This window comes from Pelodiscus sinensis, chromosome 11 (assembly GCF_049634645.1).
Source record: "Pelodiscus sinensis isolate JC-2024 chromosome 11, ASM4963464v1, whole genome shotgun sequence".
Taxonomy (NCBI): domain Eukaryota; kingdom Metazoa; phylum Chordata; order Testudines; family Trionychidae; genus Pelodiscus; species Pelodiscus sinensis.
Window position 1 is genome coordinate 27188989 of NC_134721.1, and position 20910 is coordinate 27209898.

The 20910-nt window shown below is 43.0% G+C and overlaps 2 protein-coding genes across 2 annotated transcripts in view; one reads left to right on the forward strand and one right to left on the reverse strand.

Annotated features, from left to right (window-relative positions):
• APPL1 (adaptor protein, phosphotyrosine interacting with PH domain and leucine zipper 1) overlaps positions 1-8598 on the reverse strand; it is a 56095-nt gene extending 47497 nt beyond the window's left edge. Inside the window, exons 1-3 of the mRNA XM_006130905.4 lie at positions 8264-8598; positions 2335-2433; positions 1201-1260 (exon numbers count right to left, since the gene is read on the reverse strand). Of these exons, the coding sequence (XP_006130967.1) occupies positions 1201-1260; positions 2335-2433; positions 8264-8317 (213 nt within the window). The 5' untranslated portion in view covers positions 8318-8598. The remainder of the gene's footprint in view (positions 1-1200; positions 1261-2334; positions 2434-8263) is intronic.
• Positions 8599-15041: 6443 nt separating this feature from the next.
• HESX1 (HESX homeobox 1) lies at positions 15042-19914 on the forward strand. Its single transcript, XM_006130907.4, has 4 exons — positions 15042-16546; positions 16752-16951; positions 17292-17393; positions 18523-19914. Exons 1-4 carry the CDS (start codon positions 16354-16356, stop codon positions 18619-18621), a joined length of 594 nt encoding a protein of 197 aa, XP_006130969.1. The 5' UTR covers positions 15042-16353; the 3' UTR covers positions 18622-19914.
• Positions 19915-20910: the final 996 nt, after the last annotated feature.

Below are 20910 nucleotides of genomic sequence, written 5' to 3' on the forward strand. Positions count from 1 at the left end.
CTTCAGATTTATGGGACTGTGACAGGATGTATAAATCCCGTCACTGGACAGGAGGGTATTAAGGAGAAACGTTTGGTTAAGGATGCTCCGCACCTCCATCCTTGTCAAGCATTGCTTGGTTTGGAGATGGGAGTTTAAAAAGCAACCACACAGCTCAGTCTGGGGCTGGTGATCCAGTGGGAAGGATGTGCTATGGAAGCACCAGGTAAAGACATAAGCTGAGCTCACACTAAGTCAAGGAATTTGGGACCCACAGCACCTGGAGACTGACCAGGGCTAGAAGCTCAGAAGGCAGTGTTCTCCAGGAACAGACGGTGGCTGGCTAGTATGAACAGGGAGACATGAAGAGATCCAGGGAAACTGACTTGATACTGACACAAGGCACCACCAGGTGAGTGAAGTCCAACTAGCCTCCCAAAGCTCAGCGTTGAAAAGTGGTAGAGTAGGATAGCCTGGGATCCAGTAGCCTACCTGACAAGTGCAGCCCCTATGTGGGTGGGGTGGCTGCCCACAGAGACCATTCAAAAATAAATTGCAATCCAAAGCCCTCTATTTTCTCACATTTCCTTAATGGCACTACTGTGCATGTTAAATATCACTCTTTTCAGTGGGGAAGCAAATTATGAGTTTTATAGTTTATTTTAAAAATGCCAATTTGGGGAGCAGGGGGATTTATCCTCCCACCACTGGAGATTTTTGTTCCTGGGAACAGGCTCCATCCCTTCTCATTTGTTGGGTTGCTGGGAAATGGTACAGCTTCAGGCCACACAATCTCTTCTTATGACTACTAGAATTAAAACTGTCCTCTAGTAAGTGATCACTACTTTGGAGCTAAAATCCTTGTAAAATGTCTCTGGATAACTGATGGTCAGCCAAAGAAGCTCCTTTTCCTAATATTATTCATTGTTATGGACCTAACCTGAGCCTAAAACTCGGCCTTGTGAAAAACTCACAGGAAGTCTAATGTAGCATTCTGTACGTTCCTCTACGGATTGGGTATGTTCAGCACAGAACAGAAAGCAACACCTGTTGCTAGTGAAGTTCTTGTAAACCAACAGATGCAATAGCTCATTTTGTTTGGGTCAGACCTGCACAGTTTTGCATTTTGCTGTATTGGAAGAAAAAAACTGTACTTTTTAAAATAGTATACAAAAGCATGTACTCTGAACTATTTCAAAATGAAACTGATTCATACTTTACCTGCGTCTCATACTCTTTTAGAAGTTTTGAAGTTAGATGAGTTGCTACGCTCAATTCATTCTGGTTTAAAATAAAAAGGGAAACAGTTTTAGCTTATTTTCCTTCTGATCAATATACACTGTGGGCATTAACATTTATGTAGAGGAAATATAGAAATACAAATCAAAACGTTAAAATGGGGACTCATCTCAAAACATGTACAGCCAGCTTTTCAGAGGGGCTGAAACCCACAACTCCTACCAAAGTTAATGGGAGTGAATGAGTGCTGAGTATTTCTGAAAGTCAATGTAACAATACATACCATGCACACACTGCAGAGTTATCACACCCATGAAAATTGGGCCTACGTTCAAATTTGCAGATAACAATATTTAGTTCACATCAGCTATCCTAGCTACTCAGCACAATATTAACTACATTGTGGAGAACAAACCATTCCATTAACTGGTTACAATTTTTTAAAAATCCCTATGTAGAAAGGGACTAAGGAAAAATCTCTACAAACAGTGTCATGACAGAAAAGCATGAAATTACTATCATACACCTGGACAGCTGAAAGTGCAGAAAAAGGAAGAAACACCAATGAAGCAACAGTTAACAAACAGGTGGGTAATAAAAAGAACTACCTCTCACATATATGCACCACCACCATAACCCAAATCAAGTTACAAGCTATAGGAATTAATGTTAATAAGATCAAGTGAATAAAGCAAGAAACTGTTCAAACGTATTTATAAATGCACATTACAGCCACAATGGCAATTGTTCAGAAAAAAAATCAAATGCTTCTGGTGTCCATCATAATATTAATGTACAGTTGTCTGTATGCGAGTGATCCACTGCTCACAATATATCCGAAATCAATCTTAGACATAATATTTCATAGAATAAGATCATAATTAGAGCAGCTCATTTAAACGCATAAAGGTGTGTTAAGAGCAGAAACAACACGACCTTTCCAACTGATAAATCTTGTTTCAAAACCAGCAGGCCTTGGCAAACATGGCATTCTCCAGTTTTATCTCTATTTTTTAATCTATAGTTTAAAAAATACAGTTTACTCATGTTCAAAAAAGCAGTTGAAATGTTTTTATAATCTTTCTAAATGCACACCGGAAACATCTATAATTTTACCTGTGCATCACAAATTCGGCGCATGGCTTGATATAACTGGTTGATATAACTGGAAATTGCTGCAGCATCTTCTTCAAATACACCCAGCAAAGACCTTGTCTGTCAAAAATGGAACACACGATGTATTATTCTTTGACAAGCTGATTTTTAAAACAATGTCTTAGTATTTCAAAGTCATTAAATATGATTTAATTAGTAACGCAGTTTGTCTTTTCTCAATGACACCAGAGACTTCAAAACTTATAAAAATAGGGTTTAAGAAAGCATGTTTCCCAGTCATAATTTAGAGGCTTGTAGTAAAGTTTACAAAACTTCAAATTACGGTGTCTTTATATGTTTCTATCTGGAAGATGTAGATAGGTCAGAGTGAGCCCTTTAACAGAGCTGGGCTCAGTCTCTTATGTGCCTGGCCAGTTCACCTCAGGATTGGGAATCTAGAGGCGGGTGACAGTCATATGATCTGCAGGGCTACAGAATATAAGAAGCAGCCTGAACTCTACCAGGGAGAATTTGGAGGAAAGCTCTCCAGAGTAGAGCCAAGAGAGAAAGACCCAAAAAGTGGAATAGGCCTAGGGCCAGGCCAGTGAAAAAAGAAACTAAAGGGAAAGGAGCAGACTTCATGTAGGAATTGGTCTAGGGGAATGAAACAAGAATTCTATGTAGTGACAATGAACTGGAGCTTAATGTTCCATCACTGCTCACTAAAGAATCCCTGGATCAAAGTTCCCTTACAGCACTACCTGGAGACAGTGGTTCATACATGCCCTGAGCTTTTCAATAGCATGATTGCCAGAAAGGACAGCATGACTGCTTTCCCAGAAAAGGAGGATGTCTTTTGCATCTGAGTCTGGTGAGAGGCAGTAAGAAGGCACAGTAAGCCTGAACTAGGGTGGTAAAAAACACGTTTTTCTTCATTTGTTAGAGGAGAAGGACTTTCAGAATTCACTGAAAGCTGAACTCTAATAGACAACAAATCTCACAGTTTTCCTTTTGACAGCACAGTAAGACCATGCCTCCACATCTGGGAAGGTATTCCATATTAAAATCCCATTATAGAATCATATGATATTAGAACTCAAAGGGACCTCAAGAGGTCATCAAGTCCAGTTCTCTGACCTCACGGCAGAACCAATCACCATCTACATCATCCCTGACAGATGTTTATCCATCTAACCTGCTCTTAAATATCTCCAGTGATGAAGATTCCACAACCTCCCTAGGCAATTTATTCCAGTGTTTAACCACCCTGACAGGATGTTTTTCCTAATGTCCAACCTAAACCTCGCTTGCTGCAATTTAAGCCCATTGCTTTTTGTTCTATCATCAGAGGTCAAGGAGAACAATTTTTCTCCCTCCTTTTAGGTACTTATTTATGTACCCCCTCAGTCTTCTCTTTTCCAAACTAAACAAGCCCAATTTTTTCAGCCCTGCTTCATGACTCATGTTTTCTAGACCTTCAATAATTTTTGTTGCTCTTTTCTGGACCCTCTCTAATTTTTCACATCTTTCTTGAAATGTGGTGCCTAGAACTGGACGCTATACTCCAATTGAGGCCTAATCAGTGCATAGTAGAGAGGAAGAAGGACTGAGAGTCTTGCTCACAACACTCCTGTTAATGTATACCAGAATCACGTTTGCATTTTTTGCAACAGTGTCACACTGTTGACTCATATTTAGCTTATGTACCCTATAACCTTTAGATTCCTTTCTGCAGTACTCCTTCCTAGACAGTTACTTCCCATTTTGTGTGTGTGAAACTGATTGTTCCTTCCTAAGTGGAGTACTTTGCATTTGTCTTATTAAACCACATTCTATTTACCTCAGACCATTCTCCAGTCTGTCCAGATCATTTTGAATTATGACCCTATCCTCCAAAGCACTTGCAATCCCTCCTAGCTTGGTACCATCTGCAAACTTTATAAGCATTCTCTCTCTGCCATTATCTAAATTGTTGAAGATATTAAACAAAACTGGTCCCAAAACTAACCCCCGCAGAATCCCATTTATGCCTATGTATATTAAGTTTTGCTACATCTTTTTGTCTGTGGAATTTTTTACAAATAATTTTTAAAAGTATGAAACCATAATCAAAACAAACAGCTGAAAGTAATACCCACAAAATACCACTTGTTTTGCAAATCTACTGTAAGACAGTCCCTGCTCAAAGCTTACAAAATTATATTAGCTTTTTAAGAAGTCAGAACCGTCTTTATTGGTAAGGGGTAGATGAAAGGGGAAAACTATTAAATCTAGATACCCAGCAATCCAGGCTCTGTTTATCTTTCTAGCATAGAGCTATGCTCACTTCTTTCGATACTTTAATTGCTATAGCCCAGCGTTTCCCAAACTATGGGCCTTGGCCCACTACCAGGCCGCAGGAAAAAAATACCAGGCCTCAGCGTGGTTGCCGGGAGGGAGCAGAGTGGAGCGGGCTGGGAGGTGGTGTGTGTGTGGGGAAACCAACCACCAGGAAGCAGGATTGGGGGCAGCGTGGCTGTCCCGCGGAGATGGGGGGGGGCCAGCTGTCGGAAGCAGGGTTGGAGGCAGCGGGGCTGTCCAGCAGAGATCAGGGAGGGCGGGCAGTGGAACCAGGGTTGGACGGGCGGTGGGGAGGCTGGCCGGGGGAGATCGGGAGGAGGAGGACAAGAGAACCAGCTGCTGGAAGCAGGGCTGGACTGGGGCAGCGGGGCTGGTCGGGAGGGTCATCAGGGGAATGGGGCTGACCGGGGAAGATCGGTTGGGGGCGGGGAGGAACCGGCCGCCAGAAGCAGGGCTGGATGGGGGCAGCAGGGCTGGACTGGGGAGATCAGGAGAATGGGGGGGGGAGCGGGACTGACCCAGGCACACGAGTGAGTCCCGCCCCAGAGATTCCATTTTGCCCCCGCCCTCCTCCCCCACATACCCTCCCTTGAGTAGTTGCAAACTGCCTGGCTGGTAGACACACTCATGCAGCATGAGCACATCTACCAGCCAGGCAGTTCACAGCTAAGGACTGATACACCTAATAATAATAAAACTTACCTAATTAGAAAATACCGGACATTTTATACGTCCGGTATTTTCTCAATTTGTTTCCCGGACAAAACCCTCAAATACCAGACTGTCCGGTACAAAACTGGACACCTGGCAACCCTACCCCTCCTTGCACCCTCCCTCCTAGCCAGATACCCTACCCCCAATCTGCTCCTGCTCCCGCCTCCTGGAGTGCCCATGTGGCTCCAGGTCCCCCAAGCCCTGGCCCAGGCTGGGCGGAGGATGCAGCTGGGTGAAACACTGAAAATGTATTCCTTTTTTTATATGCATTTCTATTTTTGGGCTGCAAAAAACATTACTGAAAAAAAACGGGTTCCAACTAAAGTAAAAAGTTTGGGAAACCCTGATCTAGCCAGCTTTCTATCCATCTTACAGTCCATTTATCCCATCCACACCTTTTGTGGTAAGCAAAAGCAGCAGGTCCACACCTCTTTGCCAGTGATGAGTGGCCATTACAGACTGCAGTTTGCCTATGAAGACTGACAGTGGATCAACTGGGGCAAAGTGGGTACAGGGGAACTGGGTGGTCCCTAGGAGAAGAACTGGGTGCCCCTTAGGAGGGGAGGACCGTGGAGTGCGCAGTTGGGTAGACAACAGTTCTGCCCCTCCCCCCCAGAAGGGGGTGCAGAGAGACTGGAGTGGGCACTGTTGGAGGGCAGTGTCCAGAAGAGGATGCCATGATCAGAGAGTGACACGGGTCAGGACCAAAGGGATTAGTAAGAACACAGGGAGACACCAGCTAGAGGGAGGCGTCCAGTGAGTGGGAGAGCTAATTCCCGGGACTGCCAGCTGGAGGTTCCATGGTGGTGAGTCTGCCCTGTGACAAGTTAAAATGCATTAGATACATGAACATTTGACTAAGCAGTGGACTACTTATACTTTAAAGAAATTATATTAAAGTAGTTAAACAAAAAACCTACACTCAAGAATGGAGTATACAATAGTGTGTACACTCTCAAATTTTATAGTGGAAGAAACGGTCCTAAAATGTATTAGGATGATGTGCAAAGACACTACAGTAGGTTCTACAAATGCTGATGTCAGATACTCAAATACTTTAATAAAAAACTAAGTAAGTTTTTATGAGTAAGAAGAAAATAGCTTCCACATCACTCTTTTATTTAAACTGAAACATCCATTTGGTTGTCTATAAAGTAAACCTTCTAGTTGTACCTGGCTGGTATTATTCAGGTCCTTACTTTAATTTTTTTTTTTAAACCATACAGGTTGGACCTCTTTGGTCCAGCACCCTTGGGACCTGATAGATCCTGGATGAGGCATTTTGCCAGACCAGGAAAGGTCATTTCTGTGCCTCCGCTGGCACTGGCACCGGCGCCCCCCAGTCGTGGCCTTGCTGCCAGCCTCCCAGCTGGCTTCTCCACATGCAGCGCCCCTGGCCCCATCAAGGCAACACCGCTGCTGGCACACACAGCCCCCCTGCTGGGATCCAGCTGTACTGCCGAGGAGGGGGGAAATTGTTCTCCTTGGCCTCTGACGATAGGACAAGAAGCAATGGGCTTAAACTGCAGCAAGGGAGGTTTAGGTTGGACATTAGGAAAAACTTCCTATCAGGGTGGTTAAACACTGGAATAAATTGCCTAAGGAGGTTGTGGAATCTCCATCACTGGAGATATTTAAGATCAGGTTAGCCAGACAGCTGTCGGGGATGATATAGACAGTGCTTGGTACTGCCATGAGGGCAGAGAAATGGACCTGATGATCTCTTGAGGTAGCTTCCAGTTCCAGTATTCTATGATCGTTCTGTAGGCTCACATTTCTCTGCTAATAAGTGCAGTGTTTGCTTAGCATGAAATATTATGTTTGGGCTTGAGGATGTTACATTGTTCACAATGTCAAGAGGCAAACTATAAAACATTATTATTTAGCTATATTTTCCTTTAATATCAAGCACAACTGATTAAGCAATAAAAGCTGAGTGAAGAAATTAGTGTAATTAAAAAGCTGTAAGCCAGCAGCATGTATTTCCAGTCTAAGCATAGCTCTCAGAAACACTTCATGAATCCAAGCTGTCATCTTAATTTCTTTTTTACAAAAATGTGTAAGTTTTGGCTGGGAGACAGAGAGGCAGGACTCACATTAACAAATATTTTGAGGATTATTTCAAAATAAAACAATTTGTACTTTAAAATTAAGTTCTTAGGAACCAGAGACAGTCACCACAAGTATCACACTTCTGCAGGGCCCTAGGACTAATAGCATAGAGCAGCAGTTCTCAAACTTTTGGGGCTCCGAAGCCCTTTACATGCATAAAAAATTATGCAGAGCCCTAGCAGTCCACTGATTGTATGTGTTGTACTTATGCGGAGCCCCAGCGGTCCACCGATTGTATGTGTTGTACCTATCGATGTTTCCAGTTTGTCGACCTCGCGGAGCCCTGCTCCAGAAACACTGGCATAGGGTGTCATATGATGAACTTCCAAGTTTATAAACAATCAATATGCAGAGCACACCTTCAAGGTAGGGATGACGTCATGGGGAAACTGACACATTAATTGACTCCCTGCTCCAGTTCACACAGTGGCAAAGGGGCAGCTCGGAGTCCATTTATGGCTTGACGCTGCTGTAGTTCACAGCAGCGCGGAGAGCACCAAGGAAAGCAAGGCAGAAAATAGAAGCAGACCCTACAGGACGCTCCTGTGCCCCGAGCCAATGGTTGTTCCCCGGGCTCTTGGGAGCTCGCCCCAGACACCACAACCGCGGTTTCCTGCCCCTTCACCGCACCAGTCAGCCACGCAACCTGCCTCCCAACCTAGCGCTCATTATGCCGCCAACGCGCCCGATACGGGGCCCGAGGGCACCAGCCGGGCGCAAAGCCCCTGGGCCCTTCTTCCAACCTGCGGCAGCCCTAGGCCCGACTCAGTCCCCTTCCTCTCACCTGGGGACTGTCCTCCAACGTCTCCTCGATGGGCAGCTTGTCAATCCCGGGCATGGCGACAGCTGGTCTCTACGGGCCGAGGCGCCCACACACCCTACGAAGCGCCCACCTGACTGACCCCTCCCTCTTCGTCAGCACAGCCACAACACGGGGCCCAGCCCCGCCCAGGAAATCCCGCCTCCCCCCGGCCTCCTCGTTGCTCAACCGAGCCGTCAATCTAGGGGGGCGGGGGAAGAAAGACCCGCGAGGCGAGTGACGCCTGGAGCGGGGCCGCTGCGGTTGCCCGTCCGCGCTCTCCAAGGATGCGAGTGGTTATTTCCGTTAAGGCCGGCACAGCGGGAACCAGGCTCTTGCCCGGGGTGACTCCCTCCCGCGGAGGCCTCCTCTTCGCCCCGCTCCGGGCCCCTGTCTCAGTTTAGCATCGCACCCCGCGCCCGCCTGACTACAGGTGTGAAAACTGTGTGGAGCCGGTCCGGGGTGTGTCTGAGGGGGACACGCCCCCTGGGACTTCGCTTTCCTCCCTCAACTGCAGGACGTTGGGCTTTGATTTCTGCTCAGACATTTCGAGCTTCACGTGGTTTTAAGCCTTCCTTACGCGGTCACAAGCGCGCTGCGATTTCGTTGTCCTCGCCCCCTTCTCTTAGAAGGTTTTGAACGCAGTTCCTCCCCACCATGGTTTGAGCCCACAGGTTGCCATTGTCTTCAGAGAACTTGCTGGCGTCCGATCCTGGTCTGGGAGTTGGCCGCAGATACGTTTTTGAGCGTCAAAGTTGTTTTGGAATAAAACCTTTTAATAGTTATTTTTGGACTTGGTTGTAATGTACAGCAATGTTCATAGAACATAGCAGAATTTTAAGACCATTTTCAAACATGCTTGTAGCTAATCCTCAGTTTGTTAGATCACAGGGGCCTTGTATAAAATATGCTGCCTCCCCCATTATTCTTCAAAGACCCTTTTTATAGCTTTGTGAATAGAACGTCTTGATCTTTAGTACTTGAGTTGAGTGGTTCCCGTAGGTTAGCAAGTTTCCCTGTTAAAATGGATATCTGAGAGGTGTATATGGTGTTCATACTTTGATTTGTCAACACTTTTAAGTTCAACTCCATTCAGAACACAATAAAACGTTTGCAAAATGAAATACAGCACAAATATAAGGTCAAACATTTTAAAGGCTAGTGACGGGGGAAAAAAGAGAAAAATACATTTGAAATAGTAAAATAGTAGTAGGTTGTTTTGTTTTGCTTTGTTTTTTTAAATCACATTGGGGGGAAAAAAGACCACAGGATCTTTTCATGGAAAACTAACATTTTAATAAATTGGTGGTTATTAGGGGGTAAAAACAAAAGGAAGGTATCTGCTTACCCTTCTCAGAGAACAAGAGTATATGTCAGGCAATAAAAGAAGGGTCAGCAAATTTCCATTGTTAAATAAGCCTCCCTTAGTGTGGTGTAAAAAAAGATTAGAAAGTGTGATAAATCTATTAGTGGAGCAAATGATTAACTAATGTACAGTATTTTCATTGTGATAACATTTTGTTTTTATCATTATTGATATAAGATTCCATACTCTAAAAAAAAAATAGATGGGGCATAGGCATTAAATTGTGAAACTTTTGAGGCCTCTTGAGAAGATGTATTGTGTAGTGTTTAAGGAAGGAAACTTGAAATAAGAACTCAGGATCAGCTGGTTTAATTCCCATTGTAGCTACTGACTCATTATGTGGTCTGAGACATGCCACTTAACCTTTTTCTTATCTTTCCCAAATAATTCTAGTATATCTCACAAGGATGTTATAAGGATTAAGATTTGCAGTAACATTCTTAACTATCTGGTTCTCCAAATTAAAATGTTGTTTATTGAACTGAATCGGGATATACCATATACTAATTCACAATCTATAAATGTCATGAGTGGTTTTCCTTTTTTGAACTCCTTCAGCTAGTGATCATTAGTATAACTGTCAGACCATGGGGATATTTTTACTGGAGGCAGTTTGTGTATTTTGTACAATGTGCAAGATTGAGGACATTTTCCTTTGCAAAATCATAGATGGTAGGAGGTGGAGTTTCTATTGCGTCTCTCATCTATGCACTTCTTTAGATTCAACAGACAACATTTATTTGCTTTTAGTTGCCATGAACTAAAAATAATACATTTTAAATCAGTGCTGTAAAGATGAAAGTGTGCTATAACAAAACCACAATAGGCTTGACATTAAATATAGAAATTTGACCTGGCATATAGAATAATCTCAACAAACACACACATTTGGGTTCAGTCTTGCTTGTCTTGAAGTTAGTACTAATAGTCCAGTGGACTTCAAGATGAGACCTTTTTTGATTATACCATGCAAGGTAAGGAGACTTAGCTTCTAATTACCAGATATCTGTTTGAAATGGATCCCTTGAATTAAAAAAATGATTTTTAATCTCCTAGTAAAGTTATTTGTATATTTGCAATTTTTAGAAGGCAATATTATGCATGTATATTTAGAAAGTAATTGTTATACAAGACTAACACTTGGAACCTATGAACTCTAGATGGCAGTATTACTGTAAAAACCCCAAGATGTTTTTCAACCAGGAGCAGAATTTAACTAAGACTTAATGCCTGAATGCTGTCTTTCTTTGTGAAAATAATCTTGGTAGGAGCTACTATATCTACTTTCTTCCCTGGCATGGTCATTAAGGACCCAGTCCAGCAAGTTGCTGAGTACATTCTCCAGGGATCTTAGGGGATTCAGAACTCTGTGGGAGATCCTCATTATCTTACAGGGAACTCAGAGGGAAAGAATAACTATTATTCCTGGGGGAATTCTGTGCCACAGCCTTTCAGCAGAACTCTACTCCCCCCCCCCCCCCCCCCAAGATTCTCTTGACTTTCTGCAGAAAATGGTATATATGGAGAAGCAAAGAGAAGCTGCACCAGAGCTCGCTCACACCTCTCCCTGGCAGCTCAAATATGCCTGGGGGAGAAGAAAATCACTGCAGGGGGCAAAGGAGGGTCTGGGGATGCTTCCGATGCTCAGGATATTAATTCAGGCTGGGAAGGGGTATGGGGAAGGAGGATAGAAATTGAGTTCTCCTGTCCCTTTCCCTTCCCTGCACAGAGCAGTCCAGGCCAGGTTAAACCAACTCCCAGAAATGTTGGGTCTGCTCTCCTTTCGGGGTCCCAGCACTTGGGGTGAGCCCACAGCAGCCACCCCAGCCATCCTATGGATATGGCCCCCATATTGAGGCTAACTGGGCCCAGCATGGCCTAGGAGGTTTCCTGGGTGGTCTGGCGCAGCAACAACAGGGTTCAGGACTCCGCTTCACTCATTGCACTCTCAGAGACAGTGGAATCCACTGGAAATAGAGCTATTCAGCAGTCTGAATTGCTCTGTTGCCATCTCCCAGCCAGGTTGCTCCACTTCACTGTGGTAGTGGGAAGTGGTTCACTCCCTCCAATTTCCATGGCTCCTGCCACCACAGTGAGCATAGGGATGAAGGGTGATCCCTGCTGCACATTCATACCAGGCCTCCTGGCAATTTTGCATGTCACATCACTTGAAGGAGGGGGCTTTGAGGAAAGGATATTTGTAATGCCGGGAGAGGACAGAGCAGGGGCAGGAAGAGGCAGGGTGGAGTAGAGGTAGGGCAGAGGTGGGGTGTGGCCTGTGGAAGAGGGAGAAGTTGCCCCAGTGTCCACACCACCCTAGGAACGGCCCTGCTGGATGTAGAGAGGTGATTCTCAATGGCGTGAGGCAGTGTTCACTCTAATCTTTTCCATCTACAGTAAAACTCCATTAGTCGGCATCCAATGCTCCGGGACTCCTGATGGTCCGGCACCATCAGGAACCCGGAAGTGCTGGGGCAGCCGGACAGGCTTCCCCCATTCAGCTGCTGCTGAAACTGACCAGCAGCTGAATCGGGGAAGCCGGGAGCAGAGCAGCTGGGGTGCTGCCGGGTTGGTCTCGTAGCACTGCCCCTCGGGGCTGCGGGACCAACCCGGCAGCACCTCAGCTGCTCTTGGGGACGCCTGGGGCAGAGCAGCTGGAGTGCTGCCGGGTTGGTCCCGCAGCACCAAAGGACGGCGCTGCAGGACCAACCCGGCAGGACCCCAGGGGTCCCCGATTCAGCCGCTGCTGAAACAGATTCCAGGAAGCCCGGGGCAGCTGGAGTGCTGCTGGGTTGGTGCCGTAGCGCCGCCCCTTGGCACTGTGGGACCAACCCGGCAGCACCCCAGCTGCTCTATTGCAGGCATCCCCGATTCAGCTGCTGCTGAAACTGACCAGCAGCAGCTGAATCAGGGACGCCTGGGGCAGAGCAGGACTATTGTAAGGGGAGGGGGGCTATGAGGGGTCTGGGGTGGCATCCCCTCCCACCCCACTCCAGACCCCTCATAGCCCCCCCTTCTGATAGTCCGGCATATCTGATAATCCGGCTGTGACGTAGTGGGGGTGCTTGCTGGGCTGTGGTGACTTTTGCTGTCTGGAGCAAGACCCAGCAAGGAAAACCTCACTATGCAAAGGTGATGCCAAACTTGTTGAATCAGACACCCCCCATGGAGAGGAACAAAGGAAGGTGGAGGCTTCCCTGGCTGGGGGGCAGGGCTGGAAGAGGGTGAGTTTAGTTGCGGGCTGGGAGCATGGAGGAGACAGCCTAGGGAAAGGGGCTGGAGTTTAGGGGCCCAGTCTCCCCCATCTCAAGGGGGCCTGAGGCATCCTAGCCCAGCTCTGTGACCAGATTACATCTGTGCTGTGCTGTACCCTGGAGAGGCAATAAACTTCCTCTATTCCACCGGCGGGTGCAGTCTGTTTGTGCCATTTCGGGGTGCAGGAGACGGGGGACCCCCAACGTGCCGTCACACCGGCACCTCCTGGGTCCTAAAGGTGCCGGATTATCGGAAGTTTACTGTATATGTGGATTTTTTTCCATCCATGTGCAGAATATATTTTTCATGTGCACCCAAGCATGTGCAAATATGTGCCACCAAAAGAAACCAAAACCTAGCTGCAGGTAGTCTGCTAATCAGCTGGGCAGCATTTGAATCTCTCCTGAGTGGTTGTACAAGCATTTAGTAGGGATGTAAGCGAGTAGTTGACTACCTGATAAGTCTAGGCTTATTGAATAGTTGAGTATCAGAGGGGTAACCGTGTTAGTCTGAATCTGCAAAAGCGACGAGGAGTCCTGTGGCACCTTATAGACTAACTGAAGTGTAGGAGCATAAGCTTTCGTGGGCAAAGACCCACTTCATCAGATGCATGTAGTGGAAATATCCAGAGGCAGGTATAAATATGCAGGCCAGGATCAGGCTGGAGATGACGAGGTGGATCCACTACATGCATCTGACGAAGTGGGTCTTTGCCCATGAAAGCTTATGCTCCTACACTTCAGTTAGTCTATAAGGTGCCACAGGACTCCTCGTCGCTTTTGAATAGTTGAGTGACTGCTCAACTACTCGCTCCTCCCCTTGCTGCCTCTGTATCAGAATCAGCAATAAGGAGTAGAAAAGCAGGAGCCGGTGCTGGGGGGAGCCGGCTTAAAAGCCAGTTCCCCCCAGCACCATCTTCAGGGTGAGGGAGGGAAACCAGAGCCAGCATGAGCAGGGACTGCTCAGTCTGGCTTGCGCTGTCCCCGGGAACTACCCCTGCTGCAGTTCTGCATTTTAAATGTAGTAAGAGTCAGGCAGCTCTTACTGAGTTTAAAATGCAGAGCTGCAGCTGTCCTGTAGCTGGCACAAGCTGGGACTGCTTAGTCCCTACTTGTGCCAGATCCAAGAGCTACCCCTGCTGTGGCTCTGCAGTTTACATGTAGCAGGAGCCATGCCAAAATATTTAAGAATTTAGAATTCTGAAAACATCTGCATATTATTTGTCACAATAACACAGTAACAATATAATCACACAATTTTTAATTATTTTGGTAATTTATTTCAAAATACTTTATCTGCAAATAACTGTGTTGTTGTGACAAAATTTGCAGAATTTGAAAATATGGACAGAATCTTTTGGAACAGAAATCTCCTGAGTAAACTACTTTTAGCCATTGCTTTTGGGGAGCAAAATAATGTTCATATAATTAAATGCTCCTCTTATCACTACAAGTTAAACCTGTGATCTGAGAGACTGATCCGGCAATATCTGTGGTCTGGAAGCACTACGGTTGTTGCTGGACAGGAGTGTCCCAGCACAGGTTGATGGCAGCTGGGAGCACAGCTGACCGGTGAGAAAAATCAGTTGGGAGCTACACACGTTAGAGAAGCAAAATAAACCAACCAAACCCTCATTGACATGGCCCCTCACCGAGATGGAGAAAGATATTCCCCTCACACATCAGAGCCTAGGAAGGCTCAGACTAGTAGACTGTGTGCTCCAGCACCATGGGGAGCCTCAGAGTCTAGGTCCAGGAAAGCTGGAGGCTGCATCTGGCCCCCAGGCCTTAGTTTCCTCACCTCTGTCATAAATGATCTTTTCAGATATGCTTGAAACAACTGGGCTGTGTCTAGACAGGCAAGTTTTTCCGCAAAATCATTTGATTTTGCGGAAAAACTTGCCAGCTGTCTACACCGGCCACTTGAGTTTCCGGAAAAGCACTGACGATCTCATGTAAGATCATCAGTGCTTTTCCGGAAATACTATGCTGCTCCCGTTTGGGCAAAAGTCTTTTTCTGAAAGACTTTTGCACAAAAGGGCCAGTGTAAACATCACAGTAGTGTTTTCCGCAAAAAAGCCCCGATCGTGAAAATGGTGATCGGGGCTTTTTTGCGGAAAACCGTTTCTAGATTGGCCACGGACGCTTTTCCGCAAAAAGTGCTTTTGCGGAAAAGCATCCTGCCAATCTAGACGTGCTTTTCCGAAAATGCTTTTAACGGAAATTTTTTCCGTTAAAAGTATTTTCGGAAAATCATGCCAGTGTAGACGTAGCCCTGATGTGTCTTATAGATCTTTACTTTCCCAGAATGTCATGGTTTCCTTTACTATCAGAGTGACTGTTGCATATTTCCATATGGTATGTATTTTACTTGAACAACATGGTGGCAATAGATTTTTATCCAATTATATGTTTATAAAGGAAGGCAACAGGGCAGGGATAAATGTCAACAAGAAGTCCTGAATCTTCCCTTGAATGAACATGGCGCTAGTTGGTGATCTACCTGTGTGCATCAGAGGTCAGAAGTTGATATATAGGTTGCAGTCTCTGAATTCTCCTATCCTTACATTTTAAATTCTATTTTGTTTTTGCATCTTTTTCAGTTTCAAACAAGAAATTAAAATACAGTGATTTCATTATTTTCACAATGTTTTATATAAATATTTTAAAGAAAGCTTTGAGATTTTTACATCGCTATCTTTTGAGAAAGCATTACCAAAATTATTTTAATAGAAAAATTAAGCAAATTAATGTGTGAATTCTTTTTTTAAATACTTGGTGCAACTGTTCCTGTTAACTAATCCAGTCACTTGGAAGGCAATTACACTGAGCTTTGACAACATTGCCAACTCACTGCAGTGTGCCTTATGCCAAACACTATTGTTGTTTTATTGACCACATTCACCATTACATATGCATATGAAAAAACGGAGGTATTTTCATCAGGATTACCCTAATAGCATTAAGAGATTATTTTTTAAATTTCCTTGGAAGAAAATTCACCTAAATGAGATTACTTATTACTTGACTGGTTTCCTATCATGCTGCTATGTTTAGGTAAGTGGAGTCCATTAGACTATAAAGTTTTTTTAAAAACTGATTTTATACATTAATGATTTCAAATAAAAGGGAAGTACTATATTTGTGCATAACTTTCTCAAAAGGAGCTAAGTCGGATGTTCTGGTTAGGAGAGATAACACTTTTTGTCCCTGTTGGTGGCCCTCCCCCCCTCCCCCCCAGTGTCACCATTAGTTGCTAATTACTTGCAAACAAATAAACAATTAACTCCTCGTGCCTCTTGGTGGGAGAGTCTTCATTGACATGCTAAAACTTTCTAATAAAAGATTTTAATTAATGACGTTGCAAATCCAACCCTCTTGTCAACACAGCTATAAGGAGGGTTGCAAGAAAATGCAAGCACAGTTCATGTTATACGTAGACTGAATCTGAAAGAATGGCAAATCCATCATTGTGTACTTCTAATACAGAAGCATCTCAAAATCTTCAGAAAGTGTCCAGTTTTGTGGAAACTAAAACCACACATTGCTCTTTTTCCATTGAAAGCATTTTGGGATTAGAACAGAAAAAAGATGGCATTCCAGCTGCAAAACCTCACAGACCATGGAAGGATACATGCAATAACTTAGGTATGTTATCAGCTTCATTTGGGTATTTTCTTAACATCTTACACCATATTAACTTTTCTGTTTTCTAAGGACATGTTTCCATAAGCCCTTCAGTATGATTATACGATACTCATTTTGTTAGAGGCTTGCATTTTAATGTACCTGTCTCATTCAAAAATTGGCAAACGCAGATCTGAGTTTAAATTCTATGTTTTTATGTTTTTAGGAGAAAATGCTAGTCTGTGTCTGCAGACACCTGTCATTTCCTGTGAAAGGCCATTATTTCATGGTAACAGTTGCCCAATGCTGGAGGAAAGAGTTTTGAAATGTGAAAAATATTTTTCAGCCACTGAAAGGCTGTCCTACAAAAGGGAACTAAGCTGGTACAGAGGTAGGAGACCAAGAACTGCTTTCACTAGAAACCAGGTAGGGATTTTTAGTTACCTATTTATAAAGTAATGTGTGTTTTCCAAATTTATTTGTTGAGTAAAATGTACTTAACAGTAGGAAGTATGTAATCATTAGCTGATAAAATAGTGTATACTTTTTGCATAAAGAGAGGCAGAGATGTACATCTGTGGTTAAGAACTCATGTTAATCTAGTATAATGCCACTAATTTAATTTGATTTATGTTGGTATAAATGAAATTGGAGTCTGACCCAAAAACTGTTGGTAAGTCTTTTACTTGAACTGATTGACTTTTTCTTTTTCCTTACAGTGTAAATTTTTTAATTGCTTAATGGATTGTTTATGTATTCTCCTTAGATTGAAATGCTGGAAAATGTTTTTAGAGTGAATTCCTATCCTGGCATTGATGTTAGAGAAGAACTAGCTCACAAACTAGATTTAGATGAAGACAGAATCCAGGTAACTTAATTTAAAAATATATATATTCTGTGATCACATGATGTCTGCTCGGCAATGATGCAAGTGGATGGATGGAGATAACCACTTTAAAGTTGCATTTAGTCTTAATCGTCCTTTGTACTTAGTGTGTGCCATTAGATAGGTACTACATTAGAAGTAATTTGTAGTGGAGAAACCAATTAAATTTTCCTCCCTCTCAGCCTCCCTTTTTCTCCTGCATTTATATGACATTAATTGCTGTAATACTTCTGTGTCATCTTCTTTGACCATCATAAAAGTTCTCCCTAAAGAACTCTCAGAATGAAATCCTGGTCCCATTAAAGTAAATGAGAATGTTGTCATTGACTTTGGTAGTGCAGGGATTTCATCCTTTGATCCTAGGTTTTTAATCCTTTTCTACAATGGGTAAAAAATACATTCCAAGCAGGGCTTCACTGGCCAAATTAGATAGGACAAAACTGTTTTAAAGTCGCATTAGAGCTGCTCTCATTTGGTCTATAGCTGCTCATGGTACATGAGGATTTTTAAGGCCTGATCTAAATCCCATCAAAATCAATATAAAACTTGGATCAGACTCTTAATGTCCACTAACGCTTGATCCAACTTTCATTGAAGTCAGTTGGATGGAGGCTTTTTCATACAAGTTGCATCAGGCTATCAACTGCTAACTTCAAGAATTTAAGCATTTATTTGAGTTATTGAGCGTCCTGAACTTTCACTGGTTCCTCTGGGAGTTCAGGATGCTCAGCATCTTCCTCAATCAAGCCCTGAGAGTCCAGTCCTATTCCACTGAAGTTGATGCAAGTTTTGCTTTTAACTTCAGTGGGGGAAAAACACAGGTCCTTACTTTCCCGTTCAGTTAGGAAATGCAGTGAGTCCTTTGCCTATGATTTTTCTGCCTCCTATTATTTATTTATATTACGACAGCTTCCCATATACCTTCAGCTGTAACTTTGAAACTTGCAAGCTGCTTCAGCTTCCAAACAATCAGAATTTCATAAATTAGTCTACTGTATAGTTGTTCTATGAGATTCTTTATCAACTTCAAACTTGGCCTGCATACACTGCTGCTTTTAAAAGGAAAAATTGCCCATTTCTAATAAATAAATGCCTTTTATTTCAATTTTAGATCTGGTTCCAGAACCGCCGTGCAAAGCTGAAAAGATCTCACAGAGAATCTCAGTTTCTAATTGTAAAAAACACTTTAACTTCCAACCTTCTGGAATAGAAAGAAGCTAGCTAGTTACCATTATTCTACCATAGTAGAACAGGAAGAATAAGTGGAAACTTCATAATTTGCATAATTAAGCAATGATAATGTAATATTTGTACTTTTAATATTTGCATCTAGTTTTGAAATATTATCATGATTTTCATTAAACACTAAATACTTCATATTATTAATGCACTTTTTGTAAAAAAATAAATGCTCCATATATTTTAATAAATATTTTCAGAAACATGTAAAATATTTTTGAGGTTAACAAACTGACACCCTAGATCCTGAGGTGATGTAAATCTGAATAGCTTACTTGAAGACAGTGGAGTCCTACCAGTTTACACCAATTTAGGATTTGTTTTTTTGTTGTTACTGATTCCAGAAGACTCAGCAGGATTACATGAAAAAAGTTTGTTTAACAAAGCCAATTTGTTTGTTTTACAACCTTATATTTTAAAGGTAGAGGAAAAATCATCTAAAGTACACAATTATGCAAATATGTTACTGCTGTTACAGAAACTTAGCTTAGGTATTTTTCTGGAATTAAATAGCTTTTCAGTGTTTGCAGTGTAGAGCTGAAATTTTTTAAAAAGATACAGTATACTTGGTTTTATGAGACATATCTTTTTAATTAAGTGAAAAGCCTAGATGAACAATAACAATGTGTGTCATTTGTATTTTAGCCAAACCAATTAAACTTAAAAGAAGTTTAAAATGTCACTCTTATGGACTGTTTGTATTAATTAAAACATGAGGAAAATATATATAGCTAATGTTTGCCTAGTTAATATTATCAGCTTATCTATATCCAATCCAAATCGTTTTGTCAATGTTAATGATCCAGTCTTGTGAAGTATTGAGTGCCATCAGTATCTCATGAGAAAATTCAGCACTTCATAGGATCAAACCCACTGAGATTACATACATTGTTTCCTTTATTTATTCTCATAATAATACTGTGAAACATTTTTCATGAAGTTCATAGTGGTAAAGATGATCAAATGGAACAAGAAAACCAAGCTTCCTGACACTTGATATTGATTCAACCCAAAGTCAATGTATGTAGTCCCATTTACAAAGTAACACCTTTTATTTATATCATATGTTGCTGATTCAAGAAATCCACATTCATCCCTGTTGAGTAAGGTATTTAAATACATACTTAAATATAAATGTATGTTGAAGTCTCATTGCTTTCAGTAGGATGTAAGTTGATGCTTTAGTGAATAAAGTTCTTTTCTGAACTAGGATCTAACAGTGTATAAGGAAATTACCTTTCAGGTGTAAAATTCGGTGTATTCCATTGTATGCAGTGTCAGAGGCATGTCTGTTCCAGGATATTAGACAAGGTGGATGAGGTAATGGTGGGGTTTTTTCACTGGACCAATTGTTTTCTTATATGAGTGGCAAGTTATATGAAATGCTAAAGAGCGCTATCTGTGACTCCATGGTAGAACTATTACAGTGTTATAGGAGAACATCTTGTTACTCGGTTGGTGAAATCTAATTTATGGGATACATAACTAGTTTGGGATCTCTGCCTTTATTCCAGACCACCTGCCCTGAGTTTGTCATTTATGGGCATGAATCACTATTTTTTAGGCTTGAAGCCTTGTTACTCTCGCTGCAAGTTGGGCCAGTAAAGGATATTACCTCACCCTTCCTGTCTCTCTACAAGAAGACTGATTTTATGAGTTTGGTGTTTCATCCACTAGTCTAATGAAAGTACCAATTCATAAGCATCCAGTGACCGGGTTGTTGACCTACTGTTCCTCCCTTATGCCCCAGGATCCCCACTTCCTCCCCCCGCAACCCTGCTCTGGCCCCACTGTCAGGCAGTGCCCCCAAAGTGCTTAGTGGTGAAGCTGCAATGTCAATCAGGTAGTGCAGCACCAGCCATCCTAGTCCCCATGGTAGGCTGGCCAGCCTCACCCCCTACCAGCCTAGGTCAGGGCAGAGCCTGGAAACTGCAGGAGGGAGCCTGGACACAGAAGATGGGTGGGGCCACACCAAGCTGTTTGGGGATGCTAGGCATCCACCAGCCTATGATACCCGCCACTCATGTATCAATTCTTGTAACTGGCATTTTTCCATTTTTTAACCTTTTTTTAAAAACTGCACATATATACCACAAGACAGAGCACTCCCATACACTATATGTAGCCAGGCATTTTCTCAAGTTAGTTATTCAAGGACTAACAAAGAATTTTGAAGTATGTGTTGTGTGCCGAATTAAATTGAAAACACTGCAAACGTATGTATAATCTTTGAAAAGTGCAGTGTTAACTGTTATGCCTT